Source organism: Sycon ciliatum, chromosome 11, assembly GCF_964019385.1.
Source record: "Sycon ciliatum chromosome 11, ocSycCili1.1, whole genome shotgun sequence".
NCBI classification, from domain to species: domain Eukaryota; kingdom Metazoa; phylum Porifera; class Calcarea; order Leucosolenida; family Sycettidae; genus Sycon; species Sycon ciliatum.
The window spans coordinates 21721516-21739015 of NC_088653.1; the positions used below are offsets into that span (position 1 = coordinate 21721516).

The following is a 17500-nucleotide window of genomic DNA, read 5'->3' on the forward strand; positions in this document are numbered from 1 at the left end:
TCCGATGTGGGCAGCGTGTGGCGCGGCGTCATGATGGCGTTAGCATGTAGCGCTCAACGTGGGCGACATGCATCATTGCATGACATGCTAGAGTTTTCTCCGTTATATTTCGATCCGTTCTGTGTGAGGATCATTCTTGCTTGCTCGTAGTGTTTCACCCTCCCACCTCCCATTTCTCATCATTACCGTATTTCTCCGTAATTTAGTACGTACTAACTTTCGAACTTAGCAGCCGCATGAGTTCGAACTTTCGGGCGTGGTACTATCTTTCGGGGAGTACTTTTTTATCAGGGGTAAATGACACGCAGTGGGAAGCCTGCGCAACTCTAGTGTCCGTGCATATGATGTATGTACTGTAAGGTGGGGTTACTAAGTCATTGGGGAGAACTTACTTACGGGGAAATACGGTAATTTGCTTTGATAAAGTGATGGCCACGCTCATTTCCGGCTACTCAGGGCCTTCGGTCGCCGTCCCTTGGATGCAGACTCTTCTAGATACTTGGCTCCACCAACATTCTGCTCCGGCAGTGTCTACCCGGCCGACCCTGAATCCTCTCTCGTAGATACTTGGCTCCACCAACATTTTGCTCCGGCAGTGTCTACCCGGCCGACCCTGAATCCTCTCTCGTAGATACTTGGCTCCACCAACATTTTGCTCCGGCAGTGTCTACCCGGCCGACCCTGAATCCTCTCTCGTAGATACTTGGCTCCACCAACATTTTGCTCCGGCAGTGTCTACCCAGCCGACCTTGAATCCTCTCTCGTAGATACTTGGCTCCGCCAACATTCTGCTCCGGCAGTGTCTACGCATTTCTTTCCGTAGCCTCTCACTCCGCTGGCCGGCTTCCCCCCCCCCCCCCCCGTACCGCAAGTTGACGTGTGTTGTAGTTAATGTGTGTGTGTGTTTGTATGTGTGTGTGTATGTGTGTGTGTGTGTGTGTGTGTGCTTGTGTGTGTGTGCTCGTGTATGTGTGTATGGTGGGTGTGTATGTGTGTATGTGTGTGTATGTATGTGTGTGCGTGTGTGTATGTGTGTGCGTACATGAATGTGCGGAGTGGTCGTAGTTATAAACCATTGTACCAGTTAGAGCTGCTATATTCATTTCTCATTTTCTGATCTCATTTTCCAACACACAGTGACTGTCCTGTGTTGTACACCAGTAGTTGATCACCCTCTCTCTCTCTCTCTATCTCCCCTCATTCTAGAACACCCCCCCCCCCCCCACACACACACACTCGTGCACCCCCCCCCCCCCCGCACACACACACACACACACACACACGCACATGCACCCCATCCACCCATTGACCATTATTTTGACAATTTGACGCCCATCGCCGGGGGCGATGATAGCAATGCTACAGCAGAAACCATAGCAACTTGTTCTGGTATTTCACCATTCAACAGCTTGCAAGGCTGAAGAATTGACCACCAATCGAACGCGCAACATCTCGATTGGAAATCCCTGCACATACATGATACCACATCATCATATGGGACACACCTCCTCCACCCACGCATACATGCACAAACACACGTACATTCGTTGCTGCCCCCTAACTCTTGCCCCCCCCCCCCCGCCCCCTCAGCTCACAATCTGTAGGAGCACGTCTGTGAAGTCGAACACAATCATTAGCCAGTTCACTCGGAAACTCCCCCCCCCCCCCCCACAAACATACATGCATAATAATTATGCACCAGAGTGTGTGCTGTGCCGGTATAACAGGAGCCAGGTAAAAACCTTTGTCCGTCATAACCACACACAATGTTAAGCCATGCACAATGCCAGTGATTGACATTCATGTGAATCACTCCACGTGTTCTTCACAAACAAACATACAGTCTGCATACCGGTGCACTGCACACAGCCAACTGTCAGTGTAATTCAGGAAACACAGAAGAGACAAGGAAATGGAGTGAAAACATCGTGTCAGTACAAGATACTCAAAATAATATTTTTGTACTGCAGGCAGTGTTATCAGCATGGCGGTGCTCAAGAATTGAGAAAAGACAGAACAGCTTTTGAAAATTATCTGCTATATACACGGGCACCACTGGCAAGGAAAGCGCATACGGTCAACTCAGTGTTTGGCCTGGGCAAGAGGAAAATGGGCTTTGCATTGCCCCGTTATAGGCAAGTAGTTAACGGTAGCGGCTGAATAATCAAGTTTTGTACAAAAATAGAACACAGTGCTCACTGCCAGAGAGAATCTGTGCCGGGGCTGGTGCTGGCTATAACCATGGCACCTGTACATTGTCATAGTAACAATCAGAGCTTTCCAATCTTCAGGAGAGCACATTCAGGATCATCTACCAGCGGCTGTAGCTCGGACACCAACCTGCTGTTATCCCCATACTGTGGAGAAAAGCAGAGCTCACTAAGCTGGCTACACTGGCGAACAGCCTGTACGAACTGGGCTAGTACACGTCGTTCCTCCGATCTAGGAACATACGTGAAGGAATACCCGCGGACATACAGTACACCCAGGTTCCTGTTAGAATGGAGAATTTCCAGAATGGACGTGAGCGGCACATCAGCACCGCGCTCACTGTATAACCCGGAAAGTGAAACAAACCACAAATTCCTACATGAACTCAGCGCTCGGCAGATCAAAGCTAAGCCGTCAATGCCGACTTCATTCCAATCTAAATCCACTTCCTCCAGGCTGGACGATGCGGACAAAATGGCTGATGAAAAGACATTACCATCGGTACAGTCATTCCATGCCAAATAGAGCTCACGTACATGTGTGTAGTGTGCCAAGCCATTAAGAATGCAGCGCATAGCAGTGCTGGGTAACCTACACCAATAAAGGTACACTTCCTGCACGTCCACACAAAAATGGGTTGTGAGGAAATGAGCAATGGCAGTGCAATCTAACAGGCTGATGCTCACCCAACGAAAATCCAGAGAAAAGACCTGAGAGAAGAATGAACAATGGCCATTACAAGATGACGTACCTTGATACTGGCAGTGCTCTAGATAAGCTACTAACAAATCAGCTAGGCAACGGCGTTCTCCCCCGTTATCCGCAGGAGGCCGTATAGGTGCAGCAGTAGCAGCCGGGGCAGCTCCAGGTGACGATGGTGTAGATATCTCCGATGTTGCGCTTGTCATCGTATGCTGCTCACAATGCGATGCGGTCGCGGGATCCACTTTACGTACAGCCGACAGGAACACCTCTGCACTCGCCTCCGCTGCCTCGTTCTTCCATACGCTTACAAGAGTATCCAGGCACAAGTCGTCCGTCAACTCCCTGCCTCGCGGCAGAGCATTGTCGACACGCTGACGACCACGTCCTTGCCTGGCGGTGCCATCCAGCAGCTGATCGGCGAGCTCTTTCATCTTCTCAATCGCCAGCGCCGATTTTAGCAGGGCGTGGATACGGTCTACGTCGTTGTTTTGCTTGGCTGGCTGAGAACGGCTCACAATGTCGTTGAGCAGGCGTGTATCAGTCTGGCTGCATGCACGTTGTGTACGGTCGTCGTCGCAGATTATCCGCCACAGATGCTCCATGATGGCGACTGCTGGCTTTGGCGGTGTGAGCGCGATCAGGAAACGCCAGAACATGGTCATGTGACCGCTGTAATGGCCGACTCTCCTCACCAGCCACGCAGCGTCGTTCTCGTCGTTCAGCATCTCGCTAGACACGTACCAGGCCGCCAAGAACTCCTGAATGGACAAGTGAGCAAATCGATATTGCCGGTCTTCTGTTGAGCTGGTGCTCTTGTAAGCCATCAGCAATCCTAATTCAATTGCAGGCGCGCTGAGTTGTGCCGAAATGACATCCTCCTCGTTGAACACCATCTTTTGCTGAGCTAGCATAGATAGTGCAAAACCAGATAGCTCCTTCAGCACTTCTACCTCGTCCGTCTTGATGGCGGAAAGCGTCTTGTAGCGTTTGCCCGCACGTCGTTCCATGACACGGCGGACAAGCGACTCGTACAGTCCTGTACTGGATTCCGGCAATTTACTACCGTCTCTGTCGTCCATGAACAATTCACAGGCCAGCGCAGCAAACAGAGGTGTACCCATTAGCGACATTGTGCCCTCTTGTGAGCGGAGCTGCTCCAGCATAGCCTCGCCTTTCACACCGCCCACCACTTTCTTCACGTACGTTTCAACGTTGTCTGGTGAGAATCCAACCACCTCCACTTGCTGTTGATACTCTCCACACTGAGACAGGGTATGAGCATCAGTACATGGTCGAGACGTCACCACCACATGCATATCACCACTACGCCTTCTCAACAGTAGATCATGCATGTATTCACTGCAGTTCTGCAACTTGCACTCATCCAGCCCGTCTAGCACAATGCAAAGACGGGACTGGTTGCTGCGAAAGAACCGGGACATCTCCAGCAGCTCATCTGTCTCCACATCCAGACTGGAGAATCGACGTGCCAGCAAGTCGCACAAGCTCGTAGCAGCTTGCACCTCGGCACGTCGTAATTCCACTGCCAATACCAGATCAAACTTTCCACGCCACAGCTCACCTTTAGACCAGAGGTATTCCAGCATGATCAGAAAGATCGTGGATTTGCCACAGCCAGCGCTACCAAACGCTAGTACATTCTTCATGTTCTCTTCCACGGGTTCTTTGGCACGCGCCAGTAAACCAGAATCAGCTACCTCATGGTCACAGCCCGGGCGTGGCGCGGCCCCCTGATTGCAAGACCGCTCGCTGGTAGCGGAGAAAATATCTTCCAGTTCAATGCCACGCTCGGCCGTAGCGACCCTTTGCGGCTGAGCCTCGGAGAACAATTTCAACTGGCGTGCTCGTTCAGAAGCAGACGAAAAGGACGATGACTCGTTACTGAAAAGTTTGGAAAGTTCGTCCTTTGTCAGCAACGTCAAGTTGACAAAAATATCTTTCAATGGGATTTTGGCATCGCTGGCAAGTCCACCGCTAATCTGAATACCAGCCTTCTCAACTGCCTTAGCCAGCAAATCACGGGCAGTTCGGACAGAAGCTGGCAGCTTCTGCTCGTCGGACGCCATGGGTCGCGGGCAGGTTTGCGTCCAAGTAGCTGCAAGGAGCACCAGGCAACAACATCGTGCAATGAGACGCTACAAGTATTATTTAAAATATTTTTACTTTGCCTGCATGACAGATGATTGCACGAATTCTGGGTGCACCGGTGGTCGGTGTGCGAGGAGGTAGTGACGGTACGTGTTTAGCTCAGAACTATCCTCGGACTTTGTAGTTGTTGCGTTGTTTTTCCACCGCTACAAATCATGCATTTAGTGAAATCCTGTGCAGACTGTGGTAATGGCAATGGTGTAAATGTACTGATGTACGTACATGTACATATACGTGGTGGTAATGTCAATGGTGTAAATGTACTGATGTACGTACATGTACATATACGTGGTGGTAATGTCAATGGTGTAAATGTACTGATGTACGTACATGTACATATACGTGGTGGTAATGTCAATGGTGTAAATGTACTGATGTACGTACATGTACATATACGTGGTGGTAATGTCAATGGTGTAAATGTACTGATGTACGTACATGTACATATACGTGGTGGTAATGTCAATGGTGTAAATGTACTGATGTACGTACATGTACATATACGTGGTGGTAATGTCAATGGTGTAAATGTACTGATGTACGTACATGTACATATACGTGATGCTGATGCACAAGTAGAAACACTTTAGACACTGCACTGTCTGTAAAATGAGTGAAACAGATTATTGAAATATTTATTTCAGGACTGTCTGGTACATGGTGTGCACTGCACGCATGCACTGATCTAAGCATTACCTAGTAGTAGTAGTAGTAGTAGTAGTAGTAGTAGTAGTAGCAGCAGCAGCAGCAGCAGCAGCAGCAGCAGCAGCAGCAGCAGCAGCAGCAGCAGCAGCAGCAGCAGCAGCAGCAGCAGCAGCAGCAGTAGTAGTAGTACCTACTAGGCCCCGTGTAATATGGCGGCATTTTTTTGAGCATTTTCGGAACAATCCGCGAATCCAGCACTTTTCGCTCGTGATGCAGCATGTTTCCTGGATTGGGGAAAAGGGAAGGAGGGCATGTAGCCTGGATTGGGGCAAAGGGAAGGAGGGCATGTGGCCTGGATTGGGGCAAATGGAAGGAGGGCATGTAGCCTGGATTGGGGTAAAGGGAAGGAGGGCATGTGGCCTGGATTGGGGCAAATGGAAGGAGGGCATGTGGCCTGGATTGGGGTAAAGGGAAGGAGGACATGTAGCCTGGATTGGGGCAAAGATAAGGAGGGCATGTAGGCTGGATTGGGTCAAAGGGAAGGAGGGCATGTAGCCTGGATCGGGGCAAAGGGAAGGAGGGCATGTAGCGTGGATCGGGGAAAAGGGAAGGAGGGCATGTAGCCTGGATTGGGGCAAAGGGAAGGAGGACATGTAGCCTGGATTGGGGCAAAGGGAAGGAGGACATGTAGCCTGGATTGGGGAAAAGGAAAGGAGGACATGTAGCCTGGATTGGGGCAAAGGGAAGGAGGGCACGTAGCCTGGATTAGGGTAAAGGGAAGGAGGGCATGTAGCCTGGATTGGGGCAAAGGGAAGGAGGGCATGTAGCCTGGATTGGGGCAAAGGGAAGGAGGGCATGTAGCCTGGATTGGGGTAAAGGGAAGGAGGGTATGTAGCCTGGATTGGGGCAAAGGGAAGGAGGGCATGTGGCCTGGATTGGGGCAAATGGAAGGAGGGCATGTAGCCTGGATTGGGGTAAAGGGAAGGAGGGCATGTGGCCTGGATTGGGGCAAATGGAAGGAGGGCATGTGGCCTGGATTGGGGTAAAGGGAAGGAGGACATGTAGCCTGGATTGGGGCAAAGAGGAGGGCATGTAGGCTGGATTGGGTCAAAGGGAAGGAGGGCATGTAGCCTGGATCGGGGCAAAGGGAAGGAGGGCATGTAGCGTGGATCGGGGTAAAGGGATGGAGGTTATGTAGCCTAGGCCTGGATTGGGGCAAAGGGAAGGAGGGCACGTGGCCTGGATTGCGGCAAATGGAAGGAGGGCATGTAGCCTGGATTGGGGTAAAGGGAAGGAGGGCATGTAGCCTGGATTGGGGCAAGGGAAGGAGGGCATGTAGCCTGGATTGGGGCAAAGAGAAGGAGGGCATGTAGCCTGGATTGGGGTAAAGGGAAGGAGGACATGTAGCCTGGATTGGGGCAAAGAGAAGGAGGGCGCGTAGCCTGGATTGGGGCAAAGGGAAGGAGCGAATGTAGCCTGGATTGGGGCAAAGGGAAAGAGGGCATGTAGCCAAGATTGGGGCAAAGGGAAGGAGGGCATGTAGGCTGGATTGGGGCAAAGGGAAGGAGGGCATGTAGCCTGGATTGGGGCAAAGGGAAGGAGGGCATGTAGCCTGGATTGGGGTAAAGGGAAGGAGGGCATGTAGCCTGGATTGGGGTAAAGGGAAGGAGGGCATGTAGGCTGGATTGGGGCAAAGGGAAGGAGGGCATATAGCCTGGATTGGGGCAAAGGGAAGGAGGGCATGTAGCCTGGATTGGGGTGAAGGGAAGGAGGGTATGTAGCCTGGATTGGGGCAAAGGGAATGAGGGCATGTAGCCTGGATTGGGGTAAAGGGAAGGAGGGCATGTAGCCTGCCACCTTCGAGCTACTGTAAAACCGGACACTTTCGGTGGAGATCTATTTTCGGTAACTTCGGCAAAGGTAATTTTCACCTAAAAATAAAACGCGATCTAAAATTCCACACAGCCATGCCCCCCCCCCCCCCCCCCACCCCCATACCACACAGCCATGCCCCCCCCCCCCATACCACACAGCCATGCCCCCCCCCCCCCCATACCACACAGCCATGCCCCCCCCCCCATACCACACAGCCATGCCCCCCATGCCACACAGCCATGCCCCCCCATACTACACAGCCATGCCCCCCCCCCCCCATACTACACAGCCATGCCCCCCCCCATACTACACAGCCATGCCCCCCCCCCCCCCCCATACCACACAGCCATGCCCCCCCCCGTACCACACAGCGATGCCCCCCCCATACCACACAGCCATGCCCCCCCCCCCCCCCCATACCACGTAGCCATGCCCCCCTCCCATACCACACAGCCATGCCCCCCCCCATACCACACAGCCATGCCTCCCCCCCCCCCATACCACACAGCCATGCCCCCCCCCCTCCTCCCATACCACACAGCCATGCCCCCCCCCCCTCCCATACCACACAGCCATGCCCCCCCCCCCATATCACACAGCCATGCCCCCCCCCCATACCACACAGCCATGCCCCCCCCCATACCACACAGCCATGCCCCTGGTGTCTGGAAACCACCTTTTTTGGGCAATCTTGCCAAAGGAAAAGCGTGCCTACGCTCGTACTGGATTGGTTATTCTGCATACTCAGTACACGTCGATCGACGGGCAGTTTACAGTACTGTGACTATGTCCTTATTTCGAAGTGAGAGAGAGTTGCTTTGCATGTAGTTCAAAATACAATATTCTCTCTTTCTTCAGTGGAGAGTAGCCACAGAGAGATCGATCTCTAGCTCTGGTTCGCTCCTGGATTGGCGATGACGTTCAAGAAATCCGTTTTGCCTCGAAATTCGAGTCAAGCACGCGCGATGCAAGTCAGTTCAAGGATATGATTGACGATATCTCCTTCCAAACTGTTGACTCAAATTAAGATGACAGCTTTCGTTCTCGCTCATGTGCGCAGCAGAGATGTTCGTCAAAAACGTTGTCGACTGGAAGACGTAAAAATGTGCGTCCATGATCTAACGGTAACAAACATGCCTGCATGGAGTGGACTAGTGAAGTACCATAGTCACATAGTGTTATACTTATAGACTGTAGTGTATACATCAGGGAGTCGTACTCAAACTAGGGAGGTGACACGGCACAGAAATCCGTGTCACAGGGGTTGACTCGCACCCGTGACCCCTCGTTGTTATTTTTGGAATAGTTCAGTCCAGTCCAGTCCGAAAGGTCATACTCGGATCGACTCGCCTTCTGTACTTCACCTCCAAGCGTGCAACGCAAGACCCGCAAAGTATGATTTTTCTGTGGGGAACGATTTTGCCATTGATCAAGTTTTTATAATAGTGCTCAAGCATACTACAATTGCTGAGACGTCCCGAGCACGCTTGTTCAGGTTCTCTATTTTTGACGAGCCGGTCCTACAGCCCCCTACATTGTATCTAACGACGTAGGAGCTGACAATGTAAGAGGATTTCCCTGGAAATAATGATGATGGTGGTGTGACTGCTGCAGGAAAAATGCTGGCTGTTTATGACAGTATGACTAGATGTACAATGTAGCTCTCTTGTATGGTACTTAACCCCTGCTATAAATGTGTTGTTTAGGAAGACTGGTGTATTGTGCAAGTCATAAAGAAGAAATGGGGCAGATACACGACTTACAATTTTCAAAAACCAGCTTCGTGTTATGTCTAATTTGTGTCAAAATTGTAATATTTAGACATGACAATATCATTGGCTGTACTTCTCTAATATGGTACATAACCCCTGCTTAATGTGTTATTTAGGCAGACTGGGCCATTGTGCAAGTCATAAAGAAGAAATGGGGCAGATATACGACTTACATTTTTCAAAACCTGGCTTCGTGTCATGTGTAATTTGTGTCACAATTGTAGTATTTCAACATGACAATATCACTGGCTGTACTTCTCTTATATGGTACTTAACCCCTGCTAGAAATGTGTTGTTTAGGAAGACTGGTGTATTGTGCAAGTCATAAAGAAGAAATGGGGCAGATACACGACTTACAATTTTCAAAAACCAGCTTCGTGTTATGTGCAATTTGGGTCAATTTTTAGTATTCGGATTAACCTAGGATACGACTCTGAACAGTTCTGAATAGTTACCGTAACACTACACGCTGTCTCATAACTGCTGCTGTTGCCATCACTGCTATCAAGTAGTTCGGACATGGCAGGAGGTAAACAAATTGCTGGTAGTCTTTCAAAGAATACTGGCGAGTGATGGGCTGTAAACGAAATGTGCTGCCTCAATAATTTCAAAAACTAGACACCCATGCTGCACGCTTGGAGGTGAAGTACAGAAGGCGAGTCGATCCGAGTATGACCTTTCGGACTGGACTGGACTGAACTATTCCAAAAATAACAACGAGGGGTCACGGGTGCGAGTCAACCCCTGTGACACGGATTTCTGTACCGTGTCACCTCCCTAGTTTGAGTAAGACTGTAGTGTACACATGTAGCCTGGGCGGCTAGGCCTATCAAACTACTTTTACGGGTCTGACAAACATGTGATTGTATATGAGTGCATTGACTTTTGCACCCTCTTTGCAAATACTTTTTCAAGTGCTGTATTTATCCTGCTACTGGTCATACATGTACCAACATTTCCATGTAACATCGTCCCCTCCCTCCATTCCTCATTACTCTTATTTCTGTCCTTTCTACCCCTGTACCTGGTTGCCCTCTCAGACGCGTTTGTGCGGGCATGATCTAATGATATCAGTCGGACGAGCCCCGCATCTCATCAGCACCAGTGTTCATTGGTTCCCTGCACCCCTGATCTTGAGTCCCCCCCCCCCCCCCCCCAGCCTCCTCCCTAGCCCTCGCCGTTAACTCCGACGGGATGTTCGGGGGATGCTCATGTGCACAAAATACATAATTATACAGTGGGTCTCCAGAATTCTTTTACCAACTCTAGAAACCCCCCTTTCAAGACTCGGTGCACGCCACTGTGCCCCCCCCCCCCCCCCATACCACACAGCCATGCCCCCCCCATACCACACAGCCATTAGGGCTTGCCGGATAATGCCGGCAGAAAAATTGGCAGAATTACATGTAAGTACATTTTCTGGTAATTTTATGCATGTTTGGTATGTGGATAAAGAAATGGAGCAGAATTCGAGGAATTGCACGCCATAAGGTTTGTATGGTTCTGCCGAATTCGGTGCAAAAAAAGCAGAATCTGCCACCTTTTCGAGCATTATCCGCCAAGGCCTAACAGCCATGCCCCCCCCCCCCCCCAATACCACACAGCCATGCCCCCCCCCCCCCCATACCACACAGCCATGCCCCCCCCCATACCACACAGCCATGCCCCCCCCCCATACCACACAGCCATGCCCCCCCCCCCCATACCACACAGCCATGCCCCCCCCCCCATACCACACAGCCATGCCCCCCCCCATACCACACAGCCATGCCCCCCCCCCTACCACACAGCCATGCCCCCCCCCCCATACCACACAGCCATGCCCCCCCATACCACACAGCCATGCCCCCCCCCATACTACACAGCCATGCACCCCCCCATACTACACAGCCATGCCCCCCCCCGTACCACACAGCCATGCCCCCCCCCCCCCCATACCACACAGCCATGCCCCCCCCCCCCCCGTACCACGCAGCCATGCCCCCCTCCCATACCACACAGCCATGCCCCCCCCCCATACCACACAGCCATGCCCCCCCCCATACCACATTGCCATGCCGCCCGCCCCCCCCTCCCATACCACACAGCCATGCCCCCCCCCCCCCCCCCATACCACACAGCCATGCCCCCCCCCCCCCCATACCACACAGCCATGCCCCCCCCATACCACACAGCCATGCCCCTCCCATACCACACAGCCATGCCCCCCCCCCCCCATACCACACAGCCATGCCCCCCCCCATACCACACAGCCATGCCCCCCCCCCATACCACAGCCATGCCCCCCCATACCACACAGCCATGCCCCCCCCCCCCCATACCACACAGCCATGCCCCCCCCATACCACACAGCCATGCCCCCCCCATACCACACAGCCATGCCCCCCCCCATACCACACAGCCATGCCCCCCCCCCATACCACACAGCCATGCCCCCCCCATACCACACAGCCATGCCACCCCCCCCCCCCATACCACACAGCCATGCCCCCCCCCATACCACACAGCCATGCCCCCCCCCCCATACCACACAGCCATGCCCCCCCCCTTACCACACAGCCATGCCCCCCCCCCCCCCATACCACACAGCCATGCCCCCCATACCACACAGCCATGCCCCCCCATACCACACAGCCATGCCCCCCCCCCCCCCACTATCACACAGCCATGCCCCCCCCCCATACCACACAGCCATGCCCCCCCATACCACACAGCCATGCCCCCCCCCCCATACCACACAGCCATGCCCCCCCCCCCCCATACCACACAGCCATGACTCCCCCCATACATGTACCACACAGCCATGCCCCCCCCATACCACACAGCCATGCCCCCCCCCCCCCCCCATACCACACAGCCATGCCCCCCCCCCATACACCACAGCCATGCCCCCCCCATACCACACAGCCATGCCCCCCCCCCATACAACACAGCCATGCCCCCCCCCCCATACCACACAGCCATGCCCCCCCCCCCCATACCACACAGCAATGCCCCGCCCATACCACACAGCCATGCCCCCCCCCCCATACCACACAGCCATGCCCCACCCATACCACACAGCCATGCCCCCCCCCCCCATACCACACAGCCATGCCCCCCATACCACACAGCCATGCCCCCCCATACCACACAGCCATGCCCCCCCCCCCCACTATCACACAGCCATGCCCCCCCCCCCATACCACACAGCCATGCCCCCCCATACCACACAGCCATGCCCCCCCCCCCCATACCACACAGCCATGCCCCCCCCCCCCATACCACACAGCCATGCCTCCCCCCATACATGTACCACACAGCCATGCCCCCCCCCATACCACACAGCCATGCCCCCCCCCCCCATACCACACAGCCATGCCCCCCCCCCATACACCACAGCCATGCCCCCCCCCATACCACACAGCCATGCCCCCCCCCCCCCATACAACACAGCCATGCCCCCCCCCATACCACACAGCCATGCCCCCCCCCATACCACACAGCAATGCCCCGCCCATACCACACAGCCATGCCCCCCCCCCCATACCACACAGCCATGCCCCACCCATACCACACAGCCATACCCCCTCCATACCACACAGCCATGCCCCCGCCCCCCATACCACACAGCCATGCCCCCCCCCCCCCATACCACACAGCCATGCCCCCGCCCATACCACACAGCCATGCCCCCCCCCCCCCCCATACCACACAGCCATGCCCCACCCATACCACACAGCCATACTCCCTCCATACCACACAGCCATGCCCCCGCCCCCCATACCACACAGCCATGCCCCCCCCCCATACCACACAGCCATGCCCCCCCCCCATACCACACAGCCATGCCCCCCCCCCCCCATACCACACAGCCATGCCCCCCCCCCCCCATACCACACAGCCATGCCCCCCCCCATACCACACAGCCATGCCCCCCCCCCATACCACACAGCCATGCCCCCCCCCCCATACCACACAGCCATGCCCCCCCATACCACACAGCCATGCCCCCCCCCCCCCCATACCACACAGCCATGCCCCCCCCCCCCCCCCCATACCACATAGCCATGCTCCCCCCATACCACACAGCCATGCCCCCCCCCCCAATACCACACAGCCATGCCCCCCCCCCCCATACCACACAGCCATGCCCCCCCCCCCCATACCACACAATGTGCAAAATGCATTTTCGGATCTCGAAAAATAGTTTACCGAGATTTTCGCGCTACCGAATCGCTGATTTTGGGAAATACCGAAATATGACACCACCGAAAGTTCCCAGGGTTGCAGTATCTTGTTGGGGATTGGGGCAAAGGCAAGGGTGTGTAGCTTGTCACCTTACAAAGACAAGGGTGTGTAGCCTGTCACCTTACCTGCATCCAGCTGAGGACCCGGCCGCCGAAGAAGTTGAACCATTTGCTCATGCCTGCCCTCATAGCCCAGCGTCTTGACGACATTACACAGCTTCTGGTAAGCATCCCGGCCTCCAGCGACGATTGATTTGACAAGCGCTTCGTTGTGATCCGCACTACCACTGTCGGCCTGATTCCGTTTCAGTGTGTCAATCGTAATGCGATCCGTGATGAGGTGAGCCTCTATGGCCACAGTGCGCAGCCTCTCCGGAGGCACTGTATTCAGCCATGGCTGAATGTCGCAGATGAACGTTTCCGAGTCGAACGGGTTACCAGCTGGCAATGCAAGCAAACGCAAAGCACATAAAAAGAAGCTTGAAGCACACAGCACTGCGATAACTCAACAGTGGTGTGAAAAGAAATCCAACGACACAGTTCTGTTGGACACCAAAGAACGGAGCGTGAAGAACGACCAGGCTAGAATTTCACCAAGCACAGCATACCAATGTATACACGGTGACTCAACTGTGCATAAACTGTAATACATGTAAAATACGAACAGTCTAGGCTATGAGGCTGACCCCCCTCCACCCCCAGTTCTTCAGGGACCGACATTACTGTAATGATTGCAACAGCAATAGCAACAGCAGCAGCAGGAGCAATAGCAACAGCAGCAGTAGGAGCAATAGCAACAGCAGCAGCAGGAGCAAAAGCAACAGCAGCAGCAAGAGCAATAGCAACAGCAGCAGCAGGAGCAATAGCAACAGCAGCAGTAGGAGCAATAGCAACAGCAGCAGTAGGAGCAATAGCAACAGCAGCAGCAGGAGCAATAGCAACAGCAGCAGTAGGAGCAATAGCAACAGCAGCAGCAGGAGCAATAGCAACAGCAGTAGTGACTACACCCAATTTCCAAAACTTGCTCCGATCGCTTCGATTTTGCTCCCATTCGATTCTCCCAGGCGTAGTACATAGGAAATCTGTAAGTATTATTCGAATCGGCCCAGCCATTCTTGAGTTATAGTCATTTGAAGTGCGCCAACTTGGACTTTTGCTGGAAACAGAAATGAATGGGAGCGATGGGAGAATCGAGAACGACCGCACAGTCCGTGCATGCAGTACAGTGTACAGTGCACACGCCTCGTCACTCGAACTGCGCGTACGAAATTGCATACTTAGGTATGCTGGCGCAGAACAAATTCGCTCGTAGAGGAAGACGAAAGCGTCTCACCGCCTTGTAATTTCACATGGCCAGTAGTTTTTCGACGCTGAAGACGATGGAATAGTCCGCGACGCTGCGACCCGACCAGAACAACCCGAAATTCATACCCTGAAAAAGCGCTGAGCGCAGAGCTCCTAAATTTTGTCGTATGGAAACGGGACTTCGGGTCTCAAGGGCACGAACATCTCCTCTCTCAGATAAAGCAATTCACTCGGTGCGATATTCTACAATTTGACCTGGCCACGCCGAAATGCACTGCCATGTCGGATTCTCCCATCGGAAGTATAGAAACTTGTTTCCAAAAAATCAGCGTCTGGGTGCGAGGGAGTAAAGTCACTAACAGCAGCAGCAGGAGCAATAGCAACAGCAGCAGCAGCAGCAATAGCAACAGCAGCAGCAGGAGCAATAGCAACAGCAGCAGTAGGAGCAATAGCAACAGCAGCAGCAGGAGCAATAGCAACAGCAGCAGCAGGAGCAATAGCAACAGCAGCAGCAGGAGCAATAGCAACAGCAGGAGCAATATCAACAGCAGCAGCAGGAGCAATAGCAACAGCAGCAGCAGGAGCAATAGCAACAGCAGCAGCAGGAGCAATAGCAACAGCAGCAGCAGGAGCAATAGCAACAGCAGCAGCAGGAGCAATAGCAACAGCAGCAGCAGGAGCAATAGCAACAGCAGCAGCAGGAGCAATAGCAACAGCAGCAGCAGAAGCAATAGCAACAGCAGCAGCAGGAGCAAAAGCAACAGCAGCAGAAGGAGCAATAGCAACAGCAGCAGCAGGAGCAATAGCAACAGCAGCAGCAGGAGCAATAGCAACAGCAGCAGCAGGAGCAATAGCAACAGCAGCAGCAGGAGCAATAGCAACAGCAGCAACAGGAGCAATAGCAACAGCAGCAGCAGGAGCAATAGCAACAGCAGCAGCAGGAGCAAAAGCAACAGCAGCAGCAGGAGCAATAGCAACAGCAGCAGCAGGAGCAATAGCAACAGCAGCAGCAGGAGCAATAGCAGCAGCAGCAAAAGCAACAGCAGCAGCAATAGCAGCCACGGTAGCAGCATGCTGAGCAGCAGCAGCAATAGCTGCAGCAGCAAAAGCAGCAGCAGAAGCAGCAACAGCAGCGGCAGCAGCAGCAAAAGCAACAGCGGCAGCAATAGCAGCAGCAATAGCAGCAGCAGCAGCAGCAACAGCAACCATCAGCAGCAACAGCAGCAGCAGCAGCAATAGCAGTAGTAGCAGCAGCTGAATAGCAGCAGCAGCAGCAGCAGCAGCAGCACTAGCAGCAGCACCAGCACCAACAGCAGCGGTAACAGCAGCAACAGCAGCAGCAACAGCAGCGACATTGGCAGCAGCAACAGCAGCAGCAACAGCAGCACCAGCAGCAGCCACACCAACACCAGCAAGACAAGCAGCAACAGCAACAGCAGCAACACCAGCAACAGCACCAACAGCAGCAACAACAGCAGCAGCAGTGAACAGTACTAGTGAGCAGCTAGTGAGCAGCAGCACAAGCAGCAGAACCACTAGCAGCAGTAGCAGCAGCAGCAGCAACAGCAGCAGCAGCAGCAACAGCAGCAGCTACAGCAACAGCAGCAGCAGAAGCAATAGCAGCAGCAGCAGCAGCAAAAGCAGCAGCAGTGAACAGTACTAGTGAGCAGCAGCACCATCAGCAGAACCAGTAGCAGCAGTAGCAGTAGCAGCAACAGCAGCACCAGCAGCAACAGCAGCAGCAGCTACAGCAACAGCAGCAGCAGCAGCTGAATAGCAGCAGCAGCAGCAGCAAAAGCAACAGCAGCAGCAGCAACAGCAGCAGCAGGAGCAATAGCAGCAACAGCAGCAGCAGCAACAGCAGCAGCAGCAGCAACAGCAGCAGCTACAGCAACAGCAGCAGCAGAAGCAATAGCAGCAGCAGCAGCAGCAGCAAAAGCAGCAGCAGTGAACAGTACTAGTGAGCAGCAGCACCATCAGCAGAACCAGTAGCAGCAGTAGCAGTAGCAGCAACAGCAGCAGCAGCAGCAACAGCAGCAGCAGCAGCAGCAACAGCAGCAGCAGCTACAGCAACAGCAGCAGCAGCAGCTGAATAGCAGCAGCAGCAAAAGCAACAGCAGCAGCAGCAACAGCAGCAACAGGAGCAATAGCAGCAGCAACAACAGCAGCAGCGGCGACAACAGCAACAGCAGCAGCGGCAGCAACAGCAGCAGCGGCAGCAACAACAACAGCAGCAGCAGCAACAACAGAAGCAGCAGCGAACAGTACTAGTGAGCAGCAGCACCAGCAGCAGAACCAGTAGCAGCAGTGGCAGCAGAAACAGCAGCAGCAGCAGCAACAGCAGCAGCAGCTACAGCAACACCAGCAGCAGAAGCAATAGCAGCAGCAGCTGAATAGCAGCAGCAGCAGCAGCAAAAGCAACAGCAGCAGCAGCAGCAGCAACAGCAGCAGCAGCAGCAACGGCAGCAGCAGCAGCAAAAGCAACAGCAGCAGCAATACCAGCAACAGTAGCAGCATGCTAAGCAGCAGCAGCAATAGCTGCAGCAGCAGAAGCAGCAGCAGCAGAAGCAGCAACAGCAGCGGCAGCAG

General features: G+C 53.8%; 1 protein-coding gene and 1 pseudogene across 3 annotated transcripts in view; one reads left to right on the forward strand and one right to left on the reverse strand.

Annotated features, from left to right (window-relative positions):
- Positions 1-1842: 1842 nt before the first annotated feature.
- Positions 1843-17500, reverse strand: part of LOC135827571 (uncharacterized) — a 95311-nt gene continuing 79653 nt past the window's right edge. For all 3 annotated transcript variants that reach the window (XM_065340038.1, XM_065340041.1, XM_065340040.1), the window contains 2 exons: positions 13733-14047; positions 1843-5032 (listed from right to left, as the gene is read on the reverse strand). In XM_065340038.1, the coding sequence (XP_065196110.1) occupies positions 2271-5032; positions 13733-14047 (3077 nt within the window). In that variant the 3' untranslated portion in view covers positions 1843-2270. The remainder of the gene's footprint in view (positions 5033-13732; positions 14048-17500) is intronic.
- The window catches only part of LOC135827636 (putative uncharacterized protein DDB_G0271606), a 4907-nt pseudogene continuing 3866 nt past the window's right edge, over positions 16460-17500 (forward strand).